Source organism: Hypanus sabinus (assembly GCF_030144855.1).
Source record: "Hypanus sabinus isolate sHypSab1 chromosome Y unlocalized genomic scaffold, sHypSab1.hap1 SUPER_Y_unloc_18, whole genome shotgun sequence".
In the NCBI taxonomy this organism is placed as follows: Eukaryota; Metazoa; Chordata; class Chondrichthyes; order Myliobatiformes; family Dasyatidae; genus Hypanus; species Hypanus sabinus.
This window is the reverse complement of record NW_026779019.1, coordinates 308,155-331,099: the sequence shown is the minus strand read 5'-3', so window position 1 is coordinate 331,099 and position 22,945 is coordinate 308,155. Positions and strand designations below refer to the sequence as shown.

The window sequence follows — 22,945 nt, the reverse complement described above, 5'->3', positions numbered from 1 at the left end:
TTTGACTAATAACCTACCCTGGTGCAACCATGTTGATGCTAAGAAGATCATGTGTTCCTCTTAATTCCTTAGGAGGCTAAAGAAATTCAGCATGTCCCAGTTGTCTAACTAATTTTTTATTGATGCATCATAGAAAGCATTTTGGATGTCTAATTGTTTAATTTGACAAATGTTCTGCTTGTGACGACAGGGGCTCCAGAGAGAGTTTATGGAGTGATCATGTTGAGTTTCAATCTGAACCTGATTTTGATTTTAGTCACAGATTAACACATCACAGGAACAAGCCTAATCTTTATGAACTTTATCTATATGTCTCACTGCTTCACCTAACCATTTTTGTTTTCCCCTCTCCCATCCGGTAGAAGATACAAAATCTTTGACGGTATGTACCACCAAGCTCATGACATCTTCTATCTCACTGTTATCAGATTCTTGAAAGAATCACAGTAAGATGAACCTTTAGCGTTGCAATCTAACTCAATATGATCTTTCACTTTATTATTAAGCTGCACTGCCTTCTTTCACTAGCTTTTACTGTTTATTCTGCATTATTATTCTGAGTAATGTAGATTGATAATCAGTATGTATGACAAGCTTCTCATTAACTTTGTAAATATAACAAAAATCCACTATCAATACCAATCCAATAACACCTACCAGCAAAAACCGATGAAGATTAATTTCATATTCTTTCTTTTTCTATTGGAAGTAAACAAATAAACCAAGTTATTATAAGCTAATGTCTGCAGCTTCAAAATCCAAAAATCTAAGTTATTTTATTTTAAACAATTGTAGTTATATCCCAAACTAATCATCTGTTGGTTACATGCAATATCTATCCAACATACATCAGGTTAATTGAGGAATAAAAACTATTGTTGATTCAGGATCAAAAGTAGCTGGATGATTTAGTCATAGCTTTCCACATCAGACTTTTAGAAAATAAGAATTACTGCCATACTGACCTGTTCACATCGTTTCTGATACGCATCCTTCTCTTTCTGAGATAGCATTTTCCATTGCTTGCTGCACAGAACCATGCGTTCTGTGCTGGGAATATCTTTCATGTTAGACATCAGTTCAGCACAATAAAGAGAATAGCCATTTCTAAAATCAAGAAGTAATAACATTATATATCAATACCGACACAGCAATAATGGCAGGTATATACCTTCTCTGGAATCATAAATCGATAACGATGCAAGGAAAGTAACAAGAAGATCAAGAGCACTGATAGTGTAGGTTACATAGGCATACAAGAAGGTAGTCAAGGAACCTGGGTACTCAAATGGTGCAAATATGTCAACAGTTACCTAAAAAAAATAGTATAATCTGATTTTAAAAATAACCCAGGGAACTTAAGATGTGGTTATATCAATGACTACAGGCCTTATAACATGAACGAGACAAAACCCCACCGTGCCCCTTGTTCCATTTCCAACCCCCAATCCTACCTAGAACCCTAATAACTATAAACCTCTTTCATCTAGCCTTTCAGTTTAATGTCAACCCTACCACTATTCCTAACCCTAAACTCTACACCCCCATAAACCTTGGACCACATCCTACCCACACTCATGCCAACAGGAGCCCCCCCCACCCCACCACCTTCTAGGCACATTCTTACTCCCCACCCAGCCCACCCCTCCCTCAGTCAGGACCTCTTCTCAGTGAAGTCTTCCCTACCATTGAGCACATCTTCATAGAGCATTGCTGCAGGAAAGCAGCATCCATCATCAGGGATCCAATCAGCCAGACATGCTTTCTTCTCACTGCTGCCGTCAGGAAGACGTAAAGAAGCCTCCAGACTCACATCACTCTGGACATATATTACCCCTCAACCAAAAGGAATAACTTCACTCACCTTCACTTGTCCATCAACAAAATTTCCCAACCTACATACTCATTTTCAAGATTCAAAAACTTTATTGTCATTCTAGCCGTACATCAGCTCTGTAGAGCAGAATGAGACAGCGTTTCCCAGGAGGTGCAATCATAAAATAACAAACGCAACACTAAATAGTAAACCCAACAATAAATAGTAAAACACAACAGCCACATGTCAGTTAAAAACAAGTTATAAGTGTCCAGTACAAGTTAAAAGTGTCCAAAGCAGAGTCAGATAAAGCAGCTATTTAGCAGTCTGACTGCCTGTGGGAGGAAGCTCTTTACTAGCCTTGTGGTTTTAGTTTTGATGCCCCTGTAACGTTTACCTGATGGCAGAAGAACAAACAGTTTATGGAGAGGGTGTGAGGGGTCTTTAATGATGTATCGTGTCTTCTGGAGGCATCGACTCTGAAAGAGGTCTTGGACAGAAGGTAGGGAGACCCCAATAACCTTCTCTGCTCCCCTAACCACCCTCTGCAAGGCTTTTTTGTCGGCAGCACTGCAGCTGGAGTACCAGGTTGTGATGCAAAAGGTCAGCACACTCTCAACCACTCCTCTGTAGAATGTAGTTAAGATGTTAATGGGGAGTGATGCTTGTTTAAGCTTCCTCAGAAAGTGCAATCTCTGCTGGGCTCATTTCACAATCCCAGTGGTGTTCCTGGACCAGGTGAGATTGTCCGAGATCTGCACCCCAAGGAACTTGATGTTTTCCACTCTCTCCACTGTGGAGCCGCTAATGCTGAGGGGTGTGTGCTCAGGCTGAGACCGTCTGAAATCGACAATCATCTCCTTGGTTTTGGTGACATTAAGCAACAAGTTGTTGTCACTGCACCAGCTCTCTAGGTGGTTAACCTCCTCCCTGTACATTGTTTCATTATTTTCACCGTGGTATCATCAGCAAATTTAATGATCAGGTTCTCCTTGAATCTGGCTGCATGGTCATGTGTTAACAGTGTAATCAGCAATGGGCTGAGCACACAGCCTTGTGGGGATCCAGTGCTCAGTGTGATGGAGTCAGAGATGTTCCTGCCAACACGGACTGACTGTGGTCTCTCTGTCAAGAAATCCAGAATCCAGTGACACATGCAAGTGTTAAGGCCAAGCAGCGATAGTTTCTCCAGTAGACTGTGTGGGATGATGTTATTGAACGGTGAACTGAAATCAATGTACAGGATTCTGGTATAAGTGTCTTTGTTGTCCAAGTGAGAGAGAACTGTGTGCAGTGTGGTGGACTTCATTTTGATATCTATTGCTTGCTTGCTTGTTTATTTATTTAGTTATCTATCTATCTATCTATCTATCTATCTATTTATTTATTTATTTATTGTTATTATTATTATTTCTTTCTTTTTGTATCTTCATGGTTTGGTGTCTTGGCTGAAGGCCAAGTTGAATTGGTCTTTCAATCATTCTATTATGATTAATATTTGATTATGAATTTACTGATTAAGTTCACAAGAAAATGAATCTCAGGACTGTATATGCTGACATATAACTACTTCGATAATAAAATTTAATTTGAACTTTCAGGTATACTCATTCTGCTCCTGGAGGTCAATGCCACAGTTCCCGCCATCTCAAATTAACTTTCATATGATCTTGTAAAAAATGCACACATATTCAAGAAATTGCAATGGTCAGTTTTTGAAAGAGATAATTAAGCAGGATTGAGCTACCTAAAATGTAGCATGGTTAACTGAGGACTGGATGGAGAATGGAAATTCAACAAGTGTTTAACTAAAGAACTGACCAAGAAATATAGAGCTTAGGATAAGGAGCAGATTGTTTGGGGGATAAGTTAAGAGACATATCTTAATACTTAAAGGTAGACATTTTGAATTCTCTTTTGCAAGCAAAAGGATGACCAAATAATAATTTTACATCTGAAGTAACTTAATTCATATTAAGGATATCCAGTAGGTCAGAGATAAGGCTCATTAGTTACAATCTCAATGGATAGCTGGGTACCAAAGGTCAAGATAGAATACTTTTGATCTAAATGCCATAAAGAGTGTTGAATAACAATATTGTGTAGTTATAACAATGAAAATTGTCTAGGTAGAAAAATTTGTCAATACAAAACAAAACTGAACCATCAGATAAATTTCTAATAATGTTAAACCAAAATGTAGTTAAAATACAGAATACAGCATGCTTTCCATTCTGTAAATATAAATAACTTTAGTTATTACATTCAAAATTCTTTCTATAGACATAATTAGGAAATAAAACATACGGAGGTGGTTTTGTGGGTCGACCATCAAACTTATCCTTGAGCTGTCTTTCTGCTTTGGTCAGAGTATTCTTGCTCAAATCATCCAGACTGATGCTTTGTTCAGGATGACGTAAAACATAATCTCTCATAGCTTCCTGCAAGCAGAAAATTCAACTTCAACTGCTCCATCAAAACTTTTCAGAGAAACATTCTGTATAACTTCCTCCAACTTCTCTGCTCTGTGAATAGTTCCAATTTCTTCAGTGTTTCCAGATTATGGCTAAAATTCAATTCAAAAGGGTGCAGTTTCAATTTCTCTCACGCCACTTTAAAATCACAGCCTGCCCCATTTACCAATTATATCTCCCTGAACCCCAATTATTATTTCACTCTTCAATTACATTTCAATACTATCAACAACAAACCTTGAAGTGATGCTTAATAGTCTTCCTTACTCAGAGGAACTTCCTGAATTATTCCACATTTCTAGGCATTTCTGTTCTTGAGTTACTTTTACTTGTTTTTTTTTTGCTCACTGTTTTTATCAATTGCCACTGCCAAATGGTCTCAATACTTTAAAATGAACCCATGAAGGCAGTGAAGATTACCTGAGTACTTGCCTCTACTGAAAGTAAATTCCTACAGACAATTATCTGTGAAAGATAGTCACTTGCATATATCACAGTCACTTAGCTACACATTTGTAGAAAGCATATATAACTCTTAATCATGGCCATTTCTCAAATCATACTTTTAGTAAAAGGTATAATGATTTAAGTCTCATCACTTTGTCATATAAACAATCCTGCTCCTCTACTGCTCTGCTAGGAAGAGATCACTTTAGTCACCATTAATTTACCTCATACAGCTCTTGCTGCTCTAAGCTTTTGCCAATCCACTTGAGTCTTTTCTTGTCAGACAGCTGGGACCACTGTTTACCCAGTGCCTCTTTAACATCCTTCATAGTGGCCTGGAAAAACACAAGGTTTATTGATACATGGCATTCATCAAATGATAATTACATCATTTGACTGCCAGGTAGCCAGCAACCCCGGGGCTGGAATAGTTGGCAACTTGAAGAAAGGCAGCCATTCAAAATAGATAGAGAAATTCATTAAGATTTTTAAATCCATTATGTTTGATCTGTAAACAACTATAAACAAAACACTACACATTAGTTCTCCAAAATGTTGAGCCTAGGAAAGTGAAAGAAAATCAAAGGCATGATTAAAAAGAATTTCTTGCAAATGATCATCTGCCTGAAATATATATGTTCATTATTTGAGGTGCTGTTTAATCAATTAACTTACTTATAGTATTTTATATAAAAGATTCATATTCACTTTAGCCTACATGATGTTTATACAGTACTAAAATGGAAGATTAGGGTTCTAATCAAAATACAATGGCTACAAAATTTTAATTTAATTTATAAATATAGTATGTTAAATGGTCCTTGTTACTCAATGTTCATGCTGACCATTTACACCCATGCGACCAATTAATCTGCTAACTTATATGGCTTTGTATTGCGGGAAGAAATGAGCACTTGGAAAAAATCTACATCGTGAAGAAAGTACAAACTCCTTACAGTCAGTGACAAAAACTGAACCCTTATCAGTTCTAACTGCTACCCTACCATGCCACACCTCATTAGCTGATCTAATCCACTGCAACATTAAATAAGTTTTCACTAAACGCAAATCTTCCTTGGAGAAGGTAGAATTTAAGCATTATTATTAGATACAAATAAGGAGATGTCAGAATCAAAACTAATAGATGGAGTAAATCAAATTAACATCCTTAAAGTCCAGGGTTGAGCTGACAGCACTTGAACTTTCAGTACAGAAAGAAATTTCATGCTTGCTTTTGTGGAAAATGTTATTTAAACTGACATCAAAGATTACCTGCTGGCCTTTGACTTCAATGAGGTTGATATAACGTTAACTGAAAACTATCCAAAAGCTTTATGTAAAACTATTAGATGAATTTCATTAACAATCCCAAGTACCAATGACCTCATTCAACGTGTAACTACAGTTACCAACTTTGTTTGATATAAATACATGGTGGTTTTAATGTACCCTTCAACTGGAGAGAATAAAACATCAAATAATAGACTTTTGATACTCATAATGGAATAGAAGGGGAACAGTTCCTCTAATCTTGCTGATTTACACTAGGATCCCTTACTGAAATCACTAGAAAAAATACAGATGGGTTTGGTTGACTATTCTGAAGGGAATTCCGACGGATCTGTGAATTCAGTAACTTTCACATAATCATCCTTGTCCTTCATGAACCAATGAGGAATCCACTCCAGTCAGTCACGATTCAGGAGGTCAGGGTATGAATTTAAATATAGACACAGCTCCACAGATTACTTTAGAAAAGATGAGTTATATTTTATTTTGGTGGTGATGCATCAGCACACAGGAGGGAGGAAGACAAACTCTGCCTGAATGGTGCCACGACAACAACTTCCTACTCAATGTCAGCAAGACCAAGAAGCTGATTATAGACTTGAGAAGGAGGAAACCAGAGGACAATAAGCCAGTCCTCTTCGGAGGATCAGAGGGTCAGCAACTTTAAATTCCTTGTGTTATCATTTCAAGAGGAGCTGTCCTGGGCCCAGCATGTGAATGCAATTATTAAGAAAGAATAGCAGCACATCTAATTCCATAGGAGATTGAGAAGATTAGGAATGACATCTAAAATTTAGATGTACTTCTATAGACGTTTAGTAGAGAGTATGTAGACAGGCTGCATCACTGCCTGGTATGCTTTTACACTGAAAATTAGTGGATAAGGCATTACCCACCACAGGTAAAGCCGTCCCAACCTTAGGCACATCTACACAAAATGCTGTCACAGGAAAATATCATCTATCATCATGGACCCCCCGCCACCCAGGACATGCTCCCTTTTCACTACTGCCATCAATAAAAAAGTACAAGAACCTCAGGGCTCACAGGGTTATTATCCCTAAACCATCAGGCTCTTGAACTAAAGAGGATATTATCTTCAGTCAAGTTCACTAGGTGCATTGTTGAAATGACAATTCGTTTGTCCTTTGCATTGTGGATGAACGTCCATATTGGGAAGTCTTTGATTGATTCAATTATGGTTATTACTCCATCAATTGTTTTAAATATGCTTGCAAGAAAATGAATCTCATGGTTGCATATCTACTTTGATAATGAATTTACTTTGAACTTTGAATTTTTACACATTAATCATTAAAAGGTGAAATAGAAATACATTATACATGCTTTTACTTAAATGTCAAAAAGTAGCTAATTTGTATTATAGACAAGTAATGGTACTGGGCCTCTGAACATCTTTCTAAGACAGTTTTCACTTTGTTTAGCTCTCCACATCAACAGTGACAGAAGACATGTCTGCCAGGTGAAGATGGTAGTGTTTGTCATAATGTACACAATTGAGTTTATTTGCAAAACTTAAAAGAATGCTTTAATTTATTAGAACCAAAGGCTTGCTAAATATGGCAAGTCATGAGGGCTTGTACAAAACTATTAATGGAAACCTATCTATAATGCCTAAAGTTGCTGATACGGCATTAAAAGAAAGCAATGTCTGTGGATCAGATACTAGCACCTCAGATGTTGATGTCACTCATTAAATCTATTGTCAGTAGTTAACATTTCATACAGCCAATTATGAAATGAAAGTGCAAACACCAATCGATACCTTTGGATGCATCTTCATAAAGGCCTTCTTCTCATGAAGATACCACAACTGCTGTGGTGTTTTAGGTTTCTCTGGGACATCTGTTCTCTTTACACTCTCCAGTAGCTCTGGGTGATCCTCTCTGAGAGAAAAATATCTATTTTATTACTTTTTTATGTAACAATTTAAATAGTTAATTCAATTAATTAATTAAATCTGTGGCTCTCAAATCAAATACTACTATCCTCTTCAGAACGTTAAGTAGTTAATTCATACTAATTAAACAGTTTTTGATTCTGGAATGATCGCAGTGATAAACATCAGAAATGTTGATAGTCTCAATCTTGAAACTTACCTCCATCATCAATACCGTAACCCATATCCTCATTATTCTTAGTAATTTCCTATTTATCTTGTTTGAACCTATTACCACCAGAAGCAGAAGAGCCAAGAAGACTCAACACCCCTAGTCTCTTGTGGCAAAGTAGCTGCTTAAAATAGATCAGTGAGAATCATAGGGAAGTTAGTCTGTCCTACATCAGACTAGTTCAAGACCCAACCCACAAAACTAGCTAGAGATTTCAGACAGCAACATTATGGTAAGAGAATCCACCAGTGACTGAAAAATAGGCCTATTAATTAGTAATTGAATATTTAACATTAGTATTGGAGAAACAATAGAGAAGACTCTAAACCCAAGCGCACAGTAAGATATGTATACGCTGGAGTGGAATTACACATACAGAATGATGGCAAATTTGCACAGGAAAATATCTTGTATCCTTTTATTTGCCTCAACAGTCCAAGAATCTGCATTTAACACACTTAAAGCTAAATTGAACAAAATACTTAGAAACTTAGGAGCATTATCATCACTTTCCATCCATTCCAATCACTTTTGATCATAGTTCTGAACAGAACACAGTACCAAGCTAGTGGAACATTTTTTTAAAAGTTTAATGAATCTTCATGAATCAAGATGGATGTGGGGAGGGTGGAATGAAGGATGGAAAGTCAAAAACATGAAGATATAAAATTGTTAGTCATTACCTGAAGCGGGCCATGCTCTGTTCAAAATCTTCTTTCTCTTTCTGAAACTCCTGAATATATTTCATCTGCAGGTGCAAAATAAGCCTCAAATTTCCTACAGTCAACTGTACTGAAAGTGCTTTTATTTTTATATAACATTCTGACTCTACATCCTTTATGCAATTTAAGGACAAGTTCAGATTGAATGATACACTGACCTTTTTCTTCTCTGGCAACTCCTTATATTTCTTGGAAAGAATTTTGGTCAGGTCCAGGTTACTCATTTCAGGATGAAGCTTTGCATATTTGGCTCTTTTCTCCATGAAGAATCGAAAATAAGGTGTGAGAGGCTTTTTGGGAAAATCCGGATGATTCTACAATAAAAGAAACTCACTCAGAACCACTACTGCATCATATCTGCATCCACTACTAAGCTAATTAAAAAAATGACGCTATTGCAGCAGTAGAAATGCATTAGCCAGGTCATGTAATTTTAATGTTGCAAGAAATTTCAGCAAGACAATGCATAAACATCTTTATTAACTATTCTGATTCTCCATTTTATCAAGATCTTCTGACTGAGCAATTGTCTCAAAGATATTGAGAACATTTTCTGGCACAATGCTTTTTATATTATAATTCAAATTAAATGCATATATAACCTCTGTATGAGATTTTTGCTAAAATACATTGATAAACTAGAACAATTTCCTTGGCCATTCTCCTTACCTTTGTATTTCCATGTCAAATACAGTAGATTCCGGTTAACTGGGATACAATGGGCCAGTTAAATGGCTGCTCTAAATAGCTGGTCTCATAGAAATATAAGTAGTCCCCAAATTACGAACGTCTGACTTATGAACTCGTACTTACAAACCAAGGAAGAACACCGTCCACCAGCTTAAGTTGGATCATAACACTGTCCCCCATTTTAAGTCATTGTCAGTTTAACGCAGTGGTTTAATTATTGAAATACATATGTCTCTTAAGTGATTTATATGCATAGAAAGGTAAAATATGTACTATATACTAAGACAAACGTTTGATTAACTGTTGCTACATAATACCAAATGTACCTGTTCCAACTTACATCCCCATTATGTATTCCAATAATTAAACCACCGTGTTGCTTAGTAATAATTGTAGCTTTCATCAGGCAGGGCCTTTCACATGCTCCATTATTCTCACTTTATCCTTTAAAATTGTTCCGATCGTTGACCGACTGTAGCCTAATGTCATTTGATTATTTCCACTTTACTTTCTATCGTGATCATTTCCTTCAATGGAACAGAAACACTGTGGACTCAGCAGCAGCCACAGGTGGCGGGTCCTGAGCTCCCCCGGGTCCTAAGGTCCACCTGCACTGAGCCAGGTTAAATGCGATAAGTGGGGCAGTGTTGACAAGAAAAGGGGGGTCAGGGTGAATCTTGCTAAGAAAAATTTAAGCCAAATACAAAATTACACATTCAAAACAGTGTTAATGGTAATGTGATCCAACTTAAAATGGCAGATGCCAGCAAATTTTTTGTATAATAGGCTTTATGGTCGTCCATTCATAAGTACAAGTTGTTCATAAGTTGGATGTTCATAACTTGGGGACTCCTTGTACTTAAATGAAATGCAGAACAAATTAGAATACTAACGTACTACAGTACTATAAAACTGTATTAGTTTCTAATAGTTATTGATGGAGGAATTCAATTGCTGTGTATTTTCAGTTGACTATAAATGAACAAAGTCAGCATTTACATCTAGTTAGGTAATGGACTGTCTTCATAGAATGCTTTTGAAGACAGCGTCCTGCAAATCTTCATTTTTATTGGAATATTCAAGATGATTGTTGATAACTTCACAGTATCTAATTTTTTGAAGTAGTAAAATCATTTCATTTTTACTCCAGGCTGTTTCTGATGTCTCTAAGTCCGAATACTAAAAGTGTGGTGATCAAAACAGAAATTAATTGTCTTAATGCTTATTTCTCACCAACTATCAGTAACAAAAAAACACTGCCTTTTGAACACAGGCACATTCAAGTGATGCTGCCTAAAACCTGAATGCTCTAGGCATGACATAGTTCAATAGCCACACAAGTGTACACAAATGAAGCTAGATAAAAACTATTCAGCAATAGTCTCACACCCCAATTAAGTGGCATATTGTCGCAAATAAACAAAGGGATTCACAGCTATTTTCTCCATTCAGTTTTTCCTCTCTAAGAATTGTTCAAAATACATGGTTGCCATGATTAACAAATGACCAAATTAACTGGAATCCACTGTATTATTAAATTTATCAATCTTAATTTGAAATTCACCAAGCCTAAACATTGAATTGCAACTGTTGGCCAGAAGAAACTTCAGTCTGATCAATGACAGGGGAAGCAGACAAACCAATTGTCTTTGTTTCCCCCCATTTTGTGGACTCTGAACTGATTCTAGCTCTAGGATAATCTAATCAGAGAAATTGAATGTGGACATAGGAAGCTTCAGGTGATGATCTGCTAAACCTGTGACCATTCTCAAACCAGTACCTAAACGTTACTAAACTTAAACTAAACCAGATTAAATTTTACTGTCATTGTGCCAAGTACAGATACAAAGCCAATGAAATGCATTTAGCATCTAACCAGAAGTGCAAAGAACAATATTATTTACAAAAATAACTGTGAATAAAAAGTAAGTGCTACAGCACACAAACATAAAGGTACTGAGACAGTTCAGTAGGGTCACAGCGGCTCCTGTAGCACCTACCAGATGGGAGGAGAGTAAAAAGTCCAGAGTTAGGGTGAGATGCAACCTTGTCCTGTCCTGACGAAGGGTTTCAACCCGAAACATCGACATTTGCTTCTCCCTATAGATGCTGCCTAGCCTGCTGTGTTCTACCAGTATTTTGTGTGCATCCTTGATAATGCTTTTCACCCTGCCCAGCGTTTATGGTAGGTGTTCTCAATGGTGGCAACTGGGTGCTGATGATCCACTGGGCAGTTTTCACCACACGCTGGAGTGCTTTGCGGTCCAATACGGGACAATTGCCATACCACACTGAGATGCAGTTGGTGAGTATGCTCTCAATGGTACAGCGGTTAAAAGTCCGTCAGTATCCTGGGACAGAGGTGAGCTTTCTTGATGCACGGCAGGAAATAAAGGTGATGTTACATCCAGACTTTGAACTGATTCTTGCTATGACAATCTAATCAGAGCAAGTGAATGTGAACAAAAGATATTTTACTCTTCTCTATAGAAACTGCATAACCAGCAAAATTCTCCAGCATTTTGTATGTGTCACACTAGATTTCCAGCATTGGCAGACACTCTTGTGTTCATAGATCTAAATTTCTCTACAGCAGTATTAAGTGTAATTTCAAACCTTTAGCTCGGATGTGAAAATTTGACCCTGAGCTGCAATGTACACAATGTTCTTTAAGGAAACAATTTGTAAATTGTCAATGTGTATTAAGTCAGTAGATCATTTTTTTCCTGGCTCAGTAACCCTATGAGCCAGCAGACAACTGGATAGAATATGCCTTATATTCCGGTGTTAAGACCATTGATGGAAATATGCCATTTGGCCCATCGAGTGTTCTGCACCACTCCATCATGCCTATCTATTAACCCTCTCTTTCCCATTTCCTTCCTAATAACTGACACCCTGACTAATCGAGATCCCATCAACTTCCCCTTTACATATACTCAATGAATTGCCTCCCAGTCATCCATGGAGTCACCACTGTCTGGCCAAAGAAATTTCTCCTCATCTATATTCCAGATGGACATCCTTCAATTCTGAGGCAATGCTCACTGGTCCTAGAGTCATTCACTATAGGAAACATTCTCTCCACATCTACTCTATACAGACATCCAATTTTTATTAGATTTCAATGAGATCCTCATTCTTCCAAATTCCAGTGTGTATTTGCCCAGAACTGTCAAAAGCTCCTCATTTGATAACACTTTCATTCTCTGAACCATTCTCATAAACTTCTTCTGAACCCTCTCCAATGTTAGTATATACTTTTTTAGATTGGGATGGGTGTCCAAAACTCCTCTCATGTTCTCCTTAAGGCCATGATGGTGTGAGGAGGCTGAAAGTATAAGTCTTGATTGAAGGGCCCTTTGCCTGTTTCTTGAACATTTAGTATTGTAGCTGTGTATCTTGGAAGGACTCAACAAAGTACCTGTTTGAGTTAGAACTGTTATTAAGTTTTTAGTGTCATAGTTTTTTTTATCTTAAGGGGCTTAGATAAGTACTTGATAGACTTAAATGTTAAGCTGAGTATTTCACTGTTTGCAAATAAATGGTTAACAAGCTTAGTTGTAGTCTGTGTCTTCTCTCCCACTTACCAAACCTGCATCTGCATGAGTCCAGTGTATGACTATTGACTATATACGGTTGTATAACTACTGACATTCAGAATCAGGTTAATTATCAGATGACATGAAATTTGTTAACTTAGCAGCAGCAGTTCAATGCAATGCATAATATAAAAGTACAAAAAAGTAAATAAAATTTTAAAAATAAGTAAGTCAAGTCAACTTTTATTGTCATTTCGACCTGTTACGCCTGTGGCCCCCTCCTTTTTGAGAATCTCAGGATCGCTATTGATTCGGGTCAGGAGACCCAGGAAATGAGAGAGAGACACGCAGATTCCTCAATGTTTGGAATGTGTCCTGGGCCTCTGAGAGACCAAGCCATGGGAAGCGGCCATTGTCTCTTGGAGACGGAGTTGTGTATTGAGTACTGTACGATTCATCGAAGCCCCCAGGCGATGAACCGGGGGGGGGGGGGGGGGGGGTGTTGGTGGAGGGATTGCATCACCCCAACCTGATTGACATCTGAGACCCTGTGAGTCAGGATAAAAGAGGGTCTGTGGGAACAGCCCCTCAGACGCACCAGAAGAAATGCTAGAACTCCTGTAACAGCGTAATAGCGAAAGCCGGTGGAAAAGCCCACGTGCGTCCTTTTCCATTTGCCTCGGAACTGGTGGGCCTTTACTACGGAAGAACGGCTTTAGCTAACAACAAAGGAGAAATCAGCCCCCAACGACTCTTGAAGGATCGACATCATAAAAGGAATGGGCAAGTTAAACCTCCGTCTTTCTCTCCAACCAAAAGCTGCAGCTTGAATGAACTTGAGTGACTTTTATATTTCCATCGGACAATACATTATCCCCTAGACAACGATAGAGCTATTTCTTATTGAGTATTATTATACCCGTGTAAGATTTAGTATTGATGACGTATATTACCTGTATATTTGCATTGATATTATTTTTGTGTATTTTTTTCAATAAATACTGTTAAAGATAGTACCATCAGACTTCAACGGACCTCTCTATCTTTGCTGGTAAGTTACCCAGTTACAGGGTAGTACAGTACATAGTAAAAATGAGAAGTTTTTCAGGACCATGGTGTTACATGACACAGTACAAAAAAACTAGACTGAACTTCATAATTAAAAAACAGAGAAAAGCTACACTAGACTACAAACTGCATAAAGCGCACAAAAACAGCGCAGGCATTACAATAAATAATAAACAGGACAATAGGGCAAGGTGTCAGTCCAGGCTTTGGGTATTGAGGAGTCTGATAACTTGGGGGAAGAAACTGTTACATAGTCTGGTCGTGAGAGCCCGAATGCTTAGGAGCCTTTTCCCAGATGGCAGGAGGGAGAAGAGATTGTATGAGGGGTGCATGGGGTCCTTCATAATGCTGTTTCCTTTGCAGAGGCAGCGTGTAGTGTAAATGTCCATAATGGCAGGAAGAGAGACCCCGATGATCTTCTCAGCTGACCTCACTATCCACTGCAGGGTCTTGCGATCCGAGACGGTGCAAATTTCGAACCAGGCAGTGATGCAGCTGCTCAGGATGCTCTCAATACAACCCCTGTAGAATGTGATGAGGATGGGGGGTGGAAGATGGACTTTCCTCAGCCTTCGCAAAAAGTAGAGATGCTGCTGGGCTTTCTTTGCTATGGAGCTGGTATTGAGGGACCAGGTGAGGTTCTCCGTCAAGTGAACAACAAGAAATTTGGTGCTCTTTACGATCTCTACCGAGGAGCCGTCGATGTTCAGCGGGGAGTGGTCGCTCTGTGCCCTTCTGAAGTCAACAACCATCTCATTCACATTCAGAGACAGGTTGTTGGCTCTGCACCAGTCCGTTAGCTGTTGCACCTCCTCTCTGTAAGCTGACTTGTCGTTCTTGCTGATGAGTCCCACCACGGTCGTGTCATTGGCAAACTTGATGATGTGGTTTGAGCTGTGTGTTGCAGCACAGTCATGGGTCAGCAGAGTGAACAGCAGTGGACTGAGCACACAGCCCTGGGGAGCCCCCATGCTCAGTGTGATGGTGTTGGAGATGCTGCTCCTGATCTGGACTAACTTGAGATCTCCTGGTCAGGAAGTCTAGGATCCAGTTGCAGAGGGAGGTGTTCAGGCCCAATAGGCTCAGCTTTCCAATCAGTTTCTGAGGGATGATTGTGTTGAAATCTGAACTAAAGTCTATGAACAGCATCCGAATGTATGTGTCTTTTTTGTCCAGGTGGGTTAGGGCCAGGTGGAAGGTGGAGGGTGATGGTCATCTGTTGAGCGGTTAGGACGGTATGCAAACTGCAGGGGATCCAGTGAGGGGGGCAGCAGGGTCTTGATATGCCTCATGACGACCCTCTCGAAGCACTTTATGATGATGGATGTGAGTGCAACAGGACGGTAGTCATTTAGGCAGGACACTGAAGACTTCTTCGGCACGGGGACGATTGTGGCAGCCTTGAAGCACGTTGGAACGATGGCGCTGCTCAGGGAGATGTTGAAGATGTCAGTGAGAACATCTGCTAGCTGGTCTGCACACCCTCTGAGCACTCTACCAGGGATGTTGTCTGGTCCAGCAGCCTTCTATATCGGAAGGGTTCTTCTCACATCAGCCACGGAGAGACACAGCACCTGGTCATTCGCAGGAGGGGTGGACTTCCTCGCCGCCCCGTCATTTTCTGCCTCAAACCGGGCGTAGAAGTTATTCAGCGGATCTGGGAGGGAGGCATCACCTGCACAGTCAGGTGATGTTGTCCTGTAATTGGTGATGTCCTGGATGCCCTTCCACATGCGCCACATGTCGCCGCTGTCCTGGAAGTGGCTGTGGATTCACTGGGTGTGTGCACGCTTTGCCCCTCTGATGGCTCGTGACAGTGTGGCCCTTGCTGTTGTTAGGGCTGACTTGTTGTCTGCTCTGAAGGCGGAGTCGCGGGACCTCAGCAGCGTACGCACCTCTGCAGTCATCCATGGCTTCTGGTTGGCACGTATAGTGATGGTCTTGGACAGAGTAACATCATCAATGTACTTGCTGATGTAGCTGGTCACTGATGCCGTGTACTCCTCTGTTGGTAGAGTCGCCATCGGTTGCAGCCTCCCTGAACATGTGCCAGTCAGTGAGCTCAAAGCAGTCTTGAAGAGCAGAGATGGTTCCTGCTGGCCAGGTTTTCACCTGCTTCTGAACTGGTCTGGAGCGCCTGGCGAGCGGTCTGTATGCTGGGATTAGCATAACAGAGATGTGGTCTGAGTATCCGAGGTGGGGGGAGGCTCTGCCCGGTACGCATTGGGGATGTTTGTGTAAACCAGGTCCAACACGTTCTCCCCCCTCGTTGCAAAGTCCACATACTGATGAAATTTGGGGAGCACTGACTTAAGGTTCACGTGGTTAAAATCACCGGCGACAATAAACAAATCATCAGGGTGTGCGTTCTGCAGTTCACTAATAGCCCCGTACAGTTCACAGAGCGCCTCCTTAGCATTAGCGCTGGGGGGAATGTAGACACCGAATATAAGGACAAAGGTGAATTCCCGTGGCAAATAAAATGGTCTGCATCGAACTGCCACAAACTCCACTAGCGATGAGCAGTGTCTGGAAACCAGCACAGAGTTCCTACACCATTCCGTGTTGATGTAAACACAGACACCACCACCGTGGACCTTACCGGAGAGAGCTGCATCTCTGTCCGAGCGAAACAAAGTTAGCTCGTCTAGCTGGATGGCAGCGTCCGAAATCCCATCAGTGAGACATGTCTCTGTGAAGACGTATGTGGAGCAAACTCTGTACTCCCGTCGAGTATTACGTCGGAGTTGGATGTAGTCCAATTTATCAATAAATATACAGTATACATATATTGAATAGATTTTAAAAACATGCAAAAAAAAATACTGTATATGCAAAAAGTGAGGTAGGGTCCAATGTCCATTTATGAATCGGATGGCAGAGGGGAAGAAGCTGTTCCTGAATCGATGAGTGTGTGTCTTCAGGCTCCTGTACCTCCTCCCTGATGGCAGAGGGGAAGAAGCTGTTCCTGAATCGGTGAGTGTGTGTCTTCAGGCTCCTGTACCTCCTCCCTGATGGCAGAGGGGAAGAAGCTGTTCCTGAATCGATGAGTGTGTGTCTTCAGGCTCCTGTACCTCCTCCCTGATGGCAGAGGGGAAGAAGCTGTTCCTGAATCACTGAGTGTGTGTCTTCAGGCACCTGTACCTCCTCCCTGATGGCAGGGGGGAAGAAGCCGTTCCTGAATCGTTGAGTGTGTGCCTTCAGGCTCCTGTACCTCCTCCCTGATGGCGGAGGGGAAGAAGCTGTTCCTGAATCGATGAGTGTGTGTCTTCAGGCTCCTGTACCTCCTCCCTGATGGCAGAGGGGAAGAAGCTGTTCCGGAATCATTGAGTGTGTGTCTTCAGGCTCCTGTACCTCCTCCCTGATGGCGGAGTGGAGGAAGCTGTTCCTGAATCGTTGAGTGTGTGTCTTCAGGCTCCTGTACCTCCTCCCTGATGGCAGAGGGGAAGAAGCAGTTCCTGAATCACTGAGTGTGTGTCTTCAGGCTCCTGTACCTCCTCCCTGATGGCAGGGGGGAAGAAGCCGTTCCTGAATCACTGAGTGTGTGTCTTCAGGCTCCAGTACCTCCTCCCTGATGGCAGGGGGGAAGAAGCCGTTCCTGAATCATTGAGTGTGTGCCTTCAGGCTCCTGTACCTCCTCCCTGATGGCGGAGGGGAAGAAGCTGTTCCTGAATCGTTGAGTGTGTATCTTCAGGCTCCTGTACCTCCTCCCTGATGGCAGAGGGGAAGAAGCTGTTCCTGAATCCCTGTGTGTGTGTCTTCAGGCTCCTGTATCTCTTCCCTGATGGCAGAGGGGAAGAAGCTGTTGCTGAATCACTGAGTGTGTGTCTTCAAGCTCCTGTACCCCCTCCCTGATGGCAGAGGGACAGAAGCTGTTCCTGAATCGTTGAGTGTGGGCCTTCAGGCTCCTGCACCTCCTCCTTGATGGCAGAGGGGAAGAAGCTGTTGCTGAATCGTTGAGTGTGTGTCTTCAGGCTCCTGTACCTCCTCCCTGATGGCAGAGGGGAAGAAGCTGTACCTGAATCGTTGAGTGTGTGTCTTCAGGCTCCTGTACCCCCTCCCTGATGGTAGAGGGGAAGAAGCTGTTCCTGAACCGTTGAGTGTGTGTCTTCAGGCTCCTGTACCTCCTCCCTGATGGCAGAGGGGAAGAAGCTGTTCCTGAATCGTTGAGTGTGTGTCTTCAGGCTCCTGTACCTCCTCCCTGATGGCAGAGGGGAAGAAGCTGTACCTGAATCGTTGAGTGTGTGTCTTCAGGCTCCTGTACCCCCTCCCTGATGGTAGAGGGGAAGAAGCTGTTCCTGAACCGTTGAGTGTGTGTCTTCAGGCTCCTGTACCTCCTCCCTGATGGCAGAGGGGAAGAAGCTGTACCTGAATCGTTGAGTGTGTGTCTTCAGGCTCCTGTACCTCCTCCCTGATGGCAGAGGGGAAGAAGCTGTTCCTGAATCGCTGAGTGTGTGTCTTCAGGCTCCTGTACCTCCTCCCTGATGGCAGAGGGGAAGAAGCTGTTCCTGAATCGTTGAGTGTGTGTCTTCAGGCTCCTGTACCTCCTCCCTGATGGCAGAGGGGAAGAAGCTGTTCCTGAATCGCTGAGTGTGTGTCTTCAGGCTCCTGTACCCCCTCCCTGATGGTAGAGGGGAAGAAGCTGTTCCTGAACCGTTGAGTGTGTGTCTTCAGGCTCCTGTACCTCCTCCCTGATGGTAACAGTGAGAAAAGGGCATGCCCTGGGTGATGGGGGTCCTTTCTGAGATACCATTTCCTGAAGATGTTCTGAGTACTTTGTAGGCTAGTAGGCAAGACTGAGCTGAATAGATTTACAGCCCTCTGCAACATATTTCAATCCCACCCTCCGTACCAGTGATGCTGTCTGTCAGAATGCTCTGCACGGTATAACTATCGAAGTTTTTGAGTGTATTTGTTGACATATCAGATCTCTTTAAACTCTTTAATGAAGTATAGCCATTGTCTTGCTTTCTTCATAACTGCATCAATATGTTGGGACTAGGTTAGATCCTCAGAGATCTTGACACCCAGGAACTTGAAACTGCTCACTCTCTCCACGTCAGATCCCTCTATGAAGAACTGTATGTGTACATTTGTCTTACCCTTCCTGTAGTCCACAATCAGTTCTTTTGTCTTACTGACACTGAGCGCCAGGTTGTTGCTGTGGCACAGCTCCACTAATTGGCCTATCTCACTCCTGAACACCCTCTCGTCACCACCTGAGATTCTACCAACAATGGTTGTATCGTCAGCATATTTATAGATGGTATTTGAGCTATGCCTAGCCACATAGTCATGTGTATAGAGAGTACAGCAGTGGGATAAGCTCACACCCCTGAGGTGCACCAGTATCGACTGTCACTGAGGAGGAGATATTATCACCAATCCGTACATATTGCGGCCTTCCAGTTAGAAAGTTGAGGATCCTATTGCAGAGGGAGGTACAGAGGCCTAGATTCAGCAACTTATCAAATCAGAATTGTGGGAATGATGATATTAAATGCTGAGCTATGGTTGATGAATAGCAGTCTGACCTAGGCGTTTGCATTGTCCAGGTGGTCTAAAGCTGTGTGGAGAGCCATTTAGATTGTGTCTGCCACTGACCTATTTTGGCGATAAAACAAACTGCAATGGGTGCAGGTCCTTGCTGAGGCAGGAGTTCAGTCTAATCACCACCTTTCAAAGCATTTCATCGCTGTCGATGTGAATGCTACCGGGTGACAGTCATTTAAGGCAGCTCACATTATTCTTCTTAATTACTGGTATAATTGTTGCTTTGTTTAAGCAAGTGGGAACTTCAATGCTTAACAATGAGAAGTTGAAAATGTCCTTGAATACCTTCACAGTGGCTATCACAGATGTAGTGTCAGTTTTTGAGGACATGTGGGTTAGGAGGGAGGAAGCATTGGTTTCCAGCAGCAGGCCTAGCTAATGTCTTCTTCTCCATCCCTCTGGTCCCAAGACACAAGTCCAGCTCACTTTACCTGGGAGGGTTAACTTTACTCTTCTGTCACTCTCACAGGGGTATGTCCATAGTTCCAGTTTACGCCAAGCCATGTTGATGTCAATTATGTGGTCCACAGATGTCTGAGAAGGAAAGAGCAAAGGAATGGGCAGAAGCTCAAGTCTGAGCTTCTAATGAAGACAAACCAGCAGCTTGAGCCTGGGAGCAGTCAGGGGTTCCTTGAGACACATCTGTAGGAGCATGGTGGCTGGTCAAGTACGGCAAGTAGATTATGTGGAGCTTCTGTCACCACAGAATAAGAAATGATTCCAGAGTACTGCTGGCAGTGTTGTTCTGACCATATTGACCAGGGAAAGGACAATAAAGGTTTGAGGCACTTATATGCGATCCCCCTAGATTGTTCCACATCTCATACTACTCACAGGCGCAAGTTTGAATGAGCATATGAATGTGCTGATGAAACAGCAAAATAAATTATGACTCTCTTCTACATCTTTCAAAGGTAGTTTGGTGTGTTGCAGCAAGTGGTGGATAACCTGAATTCTCTGCCAGTGGATCTAAGAAAGTGCTGGATCCTCCAAAGGTAGATTTGGAGGAGGGGTCAGGAAAGGTTTGGATGCAGCACCAACAAGGGCCATCATTGTGTGAGGGAGGGAACTGTGGCATGCAGACCAGGAATATTTAATGGCTGGCATTACCAGGGAACAGGGGATAGTTTATCTATCTAGTGACTGACAATGAGCTTGTGAGCTTGTGTATCTTCTAATATTTTGGACTAGTGAAGTGATGGATGGTGGTAGCAGTGGAAATGATAGTGGTCATTGTGAGATCCTACAGCACATTCATATGGGTGGTGTATGAGACTGTAAACTACAGTAATGCCTGGAACTGCTGGATCTGTATGAGGGTGCCAAATTGCAGAACGGGTAGTGCTTATATCCACAAGGAATAGGACTGTAGAGGAAGTTGCATTTCCCCAGATCCTGTTTTTGAGCAGGTCCATTTCTTACTGTCATGTGTAGAGCTGTTGCCATACCAAACTATGATACATCATGAAAAATTTTGGCAGTTTAATCTTTACTGTAAAAGAGGTCCTTTATTTTGATGAGATCAGTCTCACTCTCTGAACTCCAAAGAGTGGGGCAGGCAGTCGAATTCTGCTTACCAAGCTGGGTCCTTTAAAACTAAAAGCCACAAGGGAGAGGAAGCTTAAGGGAGAACTGAAGACTAAATGTTCCAGGTCAAGTCACTTTTTATTGTCATTTCGACCATAACTGCTGGTACAGTACACAGTAAAAATGAGACAACGTTTTTCAGGGCCATGGTGCTACATGACACAGTACAAAAATCTAGACTGAACCACATAAAAAACAGGAAAAAAAACTACACTAGACTACAGACCTGCACAGGACTGCATAAAGTGCACATAACAGTGCAGACATTACAATAAATAATAAACAGGACAGTAGGGCAAGGTGTCAGTCCAGGCTTCGGGTATTGAGGTGTCTGATAGCTTGGGGGAAGAAACTGTTACATAGTCTGGTCATGAGAGCCTAAATGCTTCTGTACCTTTTCCCAGATGGCAGGAGGGAGAAGAGTTTGTATGAGGGGTGTGTGGGGTCCTTCATAATGCTGTTTGCTTTGTGGATGCAGCGTGTAGTGTAAATGTCCATGATGGCGGGAAGAGAGACCCCGATGATCTTCTCAGCTGACCTCACTATCCGCTGCAGGGTCTTGCGATCCGAGACGGTGCAATTTCCGAACCAGGCAGTGATGCAGCTGCTCAGGATGCTCTCAATACAACCCCTGTAGAATGTGATGAGGATGGGGGGTGTGTGGGAGATGGACTTTCCTCAGCCTTCGCAGAAAGTAGAGACACTGCTGGGCTTTCTTGCCTATGGAGCTGGTGTTGAGGGACCAGGTGAGATTCTCCGCCAGGTGATCACCAAGAAATCTGGTGCTCTTAACGATCTCTACCGAGGAGCCGTCGATGTTCAGTGGAGAGTGGTCGCTCCGTGCCCTCCTGAAGTCAACAACCATCTCTTTTGTTTCGTTCACATTCAGAGACAGGTTGTTGGCTCTGCAACAGTCCGTTAGCCGCTGCACCTCCTCTCTGTATGTTGACTCGTCGTTCTTGCTGATGAGACCCATCATGGTCGTGTCATCGGTGAACTTGATGATGTGGTTCCAGCTGTGTGTTGCAGCACAGTCGTGGGTCAGCAGAGTGAACAGCAGTGGACTGAGCACACAGCCCTGGGGAGCCCCTGTGGCTCAGTGTGATGGTGTTGGAGATGTTGCTCCTGATCCAGACTGACTGAGGTCTCCCAGTCAGGAAGTCTAGGATCCAGTTGCAGAGGGAGGTGTTCAGACCCAGTAGGCTCAGCTTTCCAATCAGTTTCTGAGGGATGATTGTGTTGAATGCTGAACTAAGTCTATGAACAGTATTCCAATGTATGTGTCTTTTTTGGCCAGGTGGAGGGTGGTGGCAATGGCATCATCTGTTGAGCGGTTGGGACGGTACGCAAACTACAGGGGGTCCAGGGAGGGGGGGCAGCAGGGTCTTGATGTAAATGTTGTGATGGAAATGAGACAGATTCTTTTAAAGGACAAGGAAGGTCTCTGGACATCACAGTTTTAATAATAGGGAGTTTATTTACAAAGGGAGAAGAGCTTGGGACAACACAAGCGGCTACAGTATTCGTAGAAACACGCTTAGAATAGACGAGCGTAGGAAAAGTTGGGTCGGCATTTCAATACAAGGGAAACTCTGCGAGGACAGAGTACGGGAACACATACAAG

The 22,945-nt window shown here is 42.0% G+C and overlaps 1 protein-coding gene across 6 annotated transcripts in view; it reads right to left on the bottom strand.

Annotated features, from left to right (window-relative positions):
* Window positions 1-22,945, bottom strand: part of LOC132386019 (nucleolar transcription factor 1-like) — a 101,188-nt gene that overhangs the window by 56,391 nt on the left and 21,852 nt on the right. For all 6 annotated transcript variants that reach the window (XM_059958292.1, XM_059958290.1, XM_059958287.1 and 3 more), the window contains 7 exons: window positions 9,040-9,195; window positions 8,843-8,907; window positions 7,814-7,934; window positions 4,962-5,072; window positions 4,124-4,257; window positions 966-1,107; window positions 658-699 (listed from right to left, as the gene is read on the bottom strand). In XM_059958292.1, the coding sequence (XP_059814275.1) occupies window positions 658-699; window positions 966-1,107; window positions 4,124-4,257; window positions 4,962-5,072; window positions 7,814-7,934; window positions 8,843-8,907; window positions 9,040-9,195 (771 nt within the window). The remainder of the gene's footprint in view (window positions 1-657; window positions 700-965; window positions 1,108-4,123; window positions 4,258-4,961; window positions 5,073-7,813; window positions 7,935-8,842; window positions 8,908-9,039; window positions 9,196-22,945) is intronic.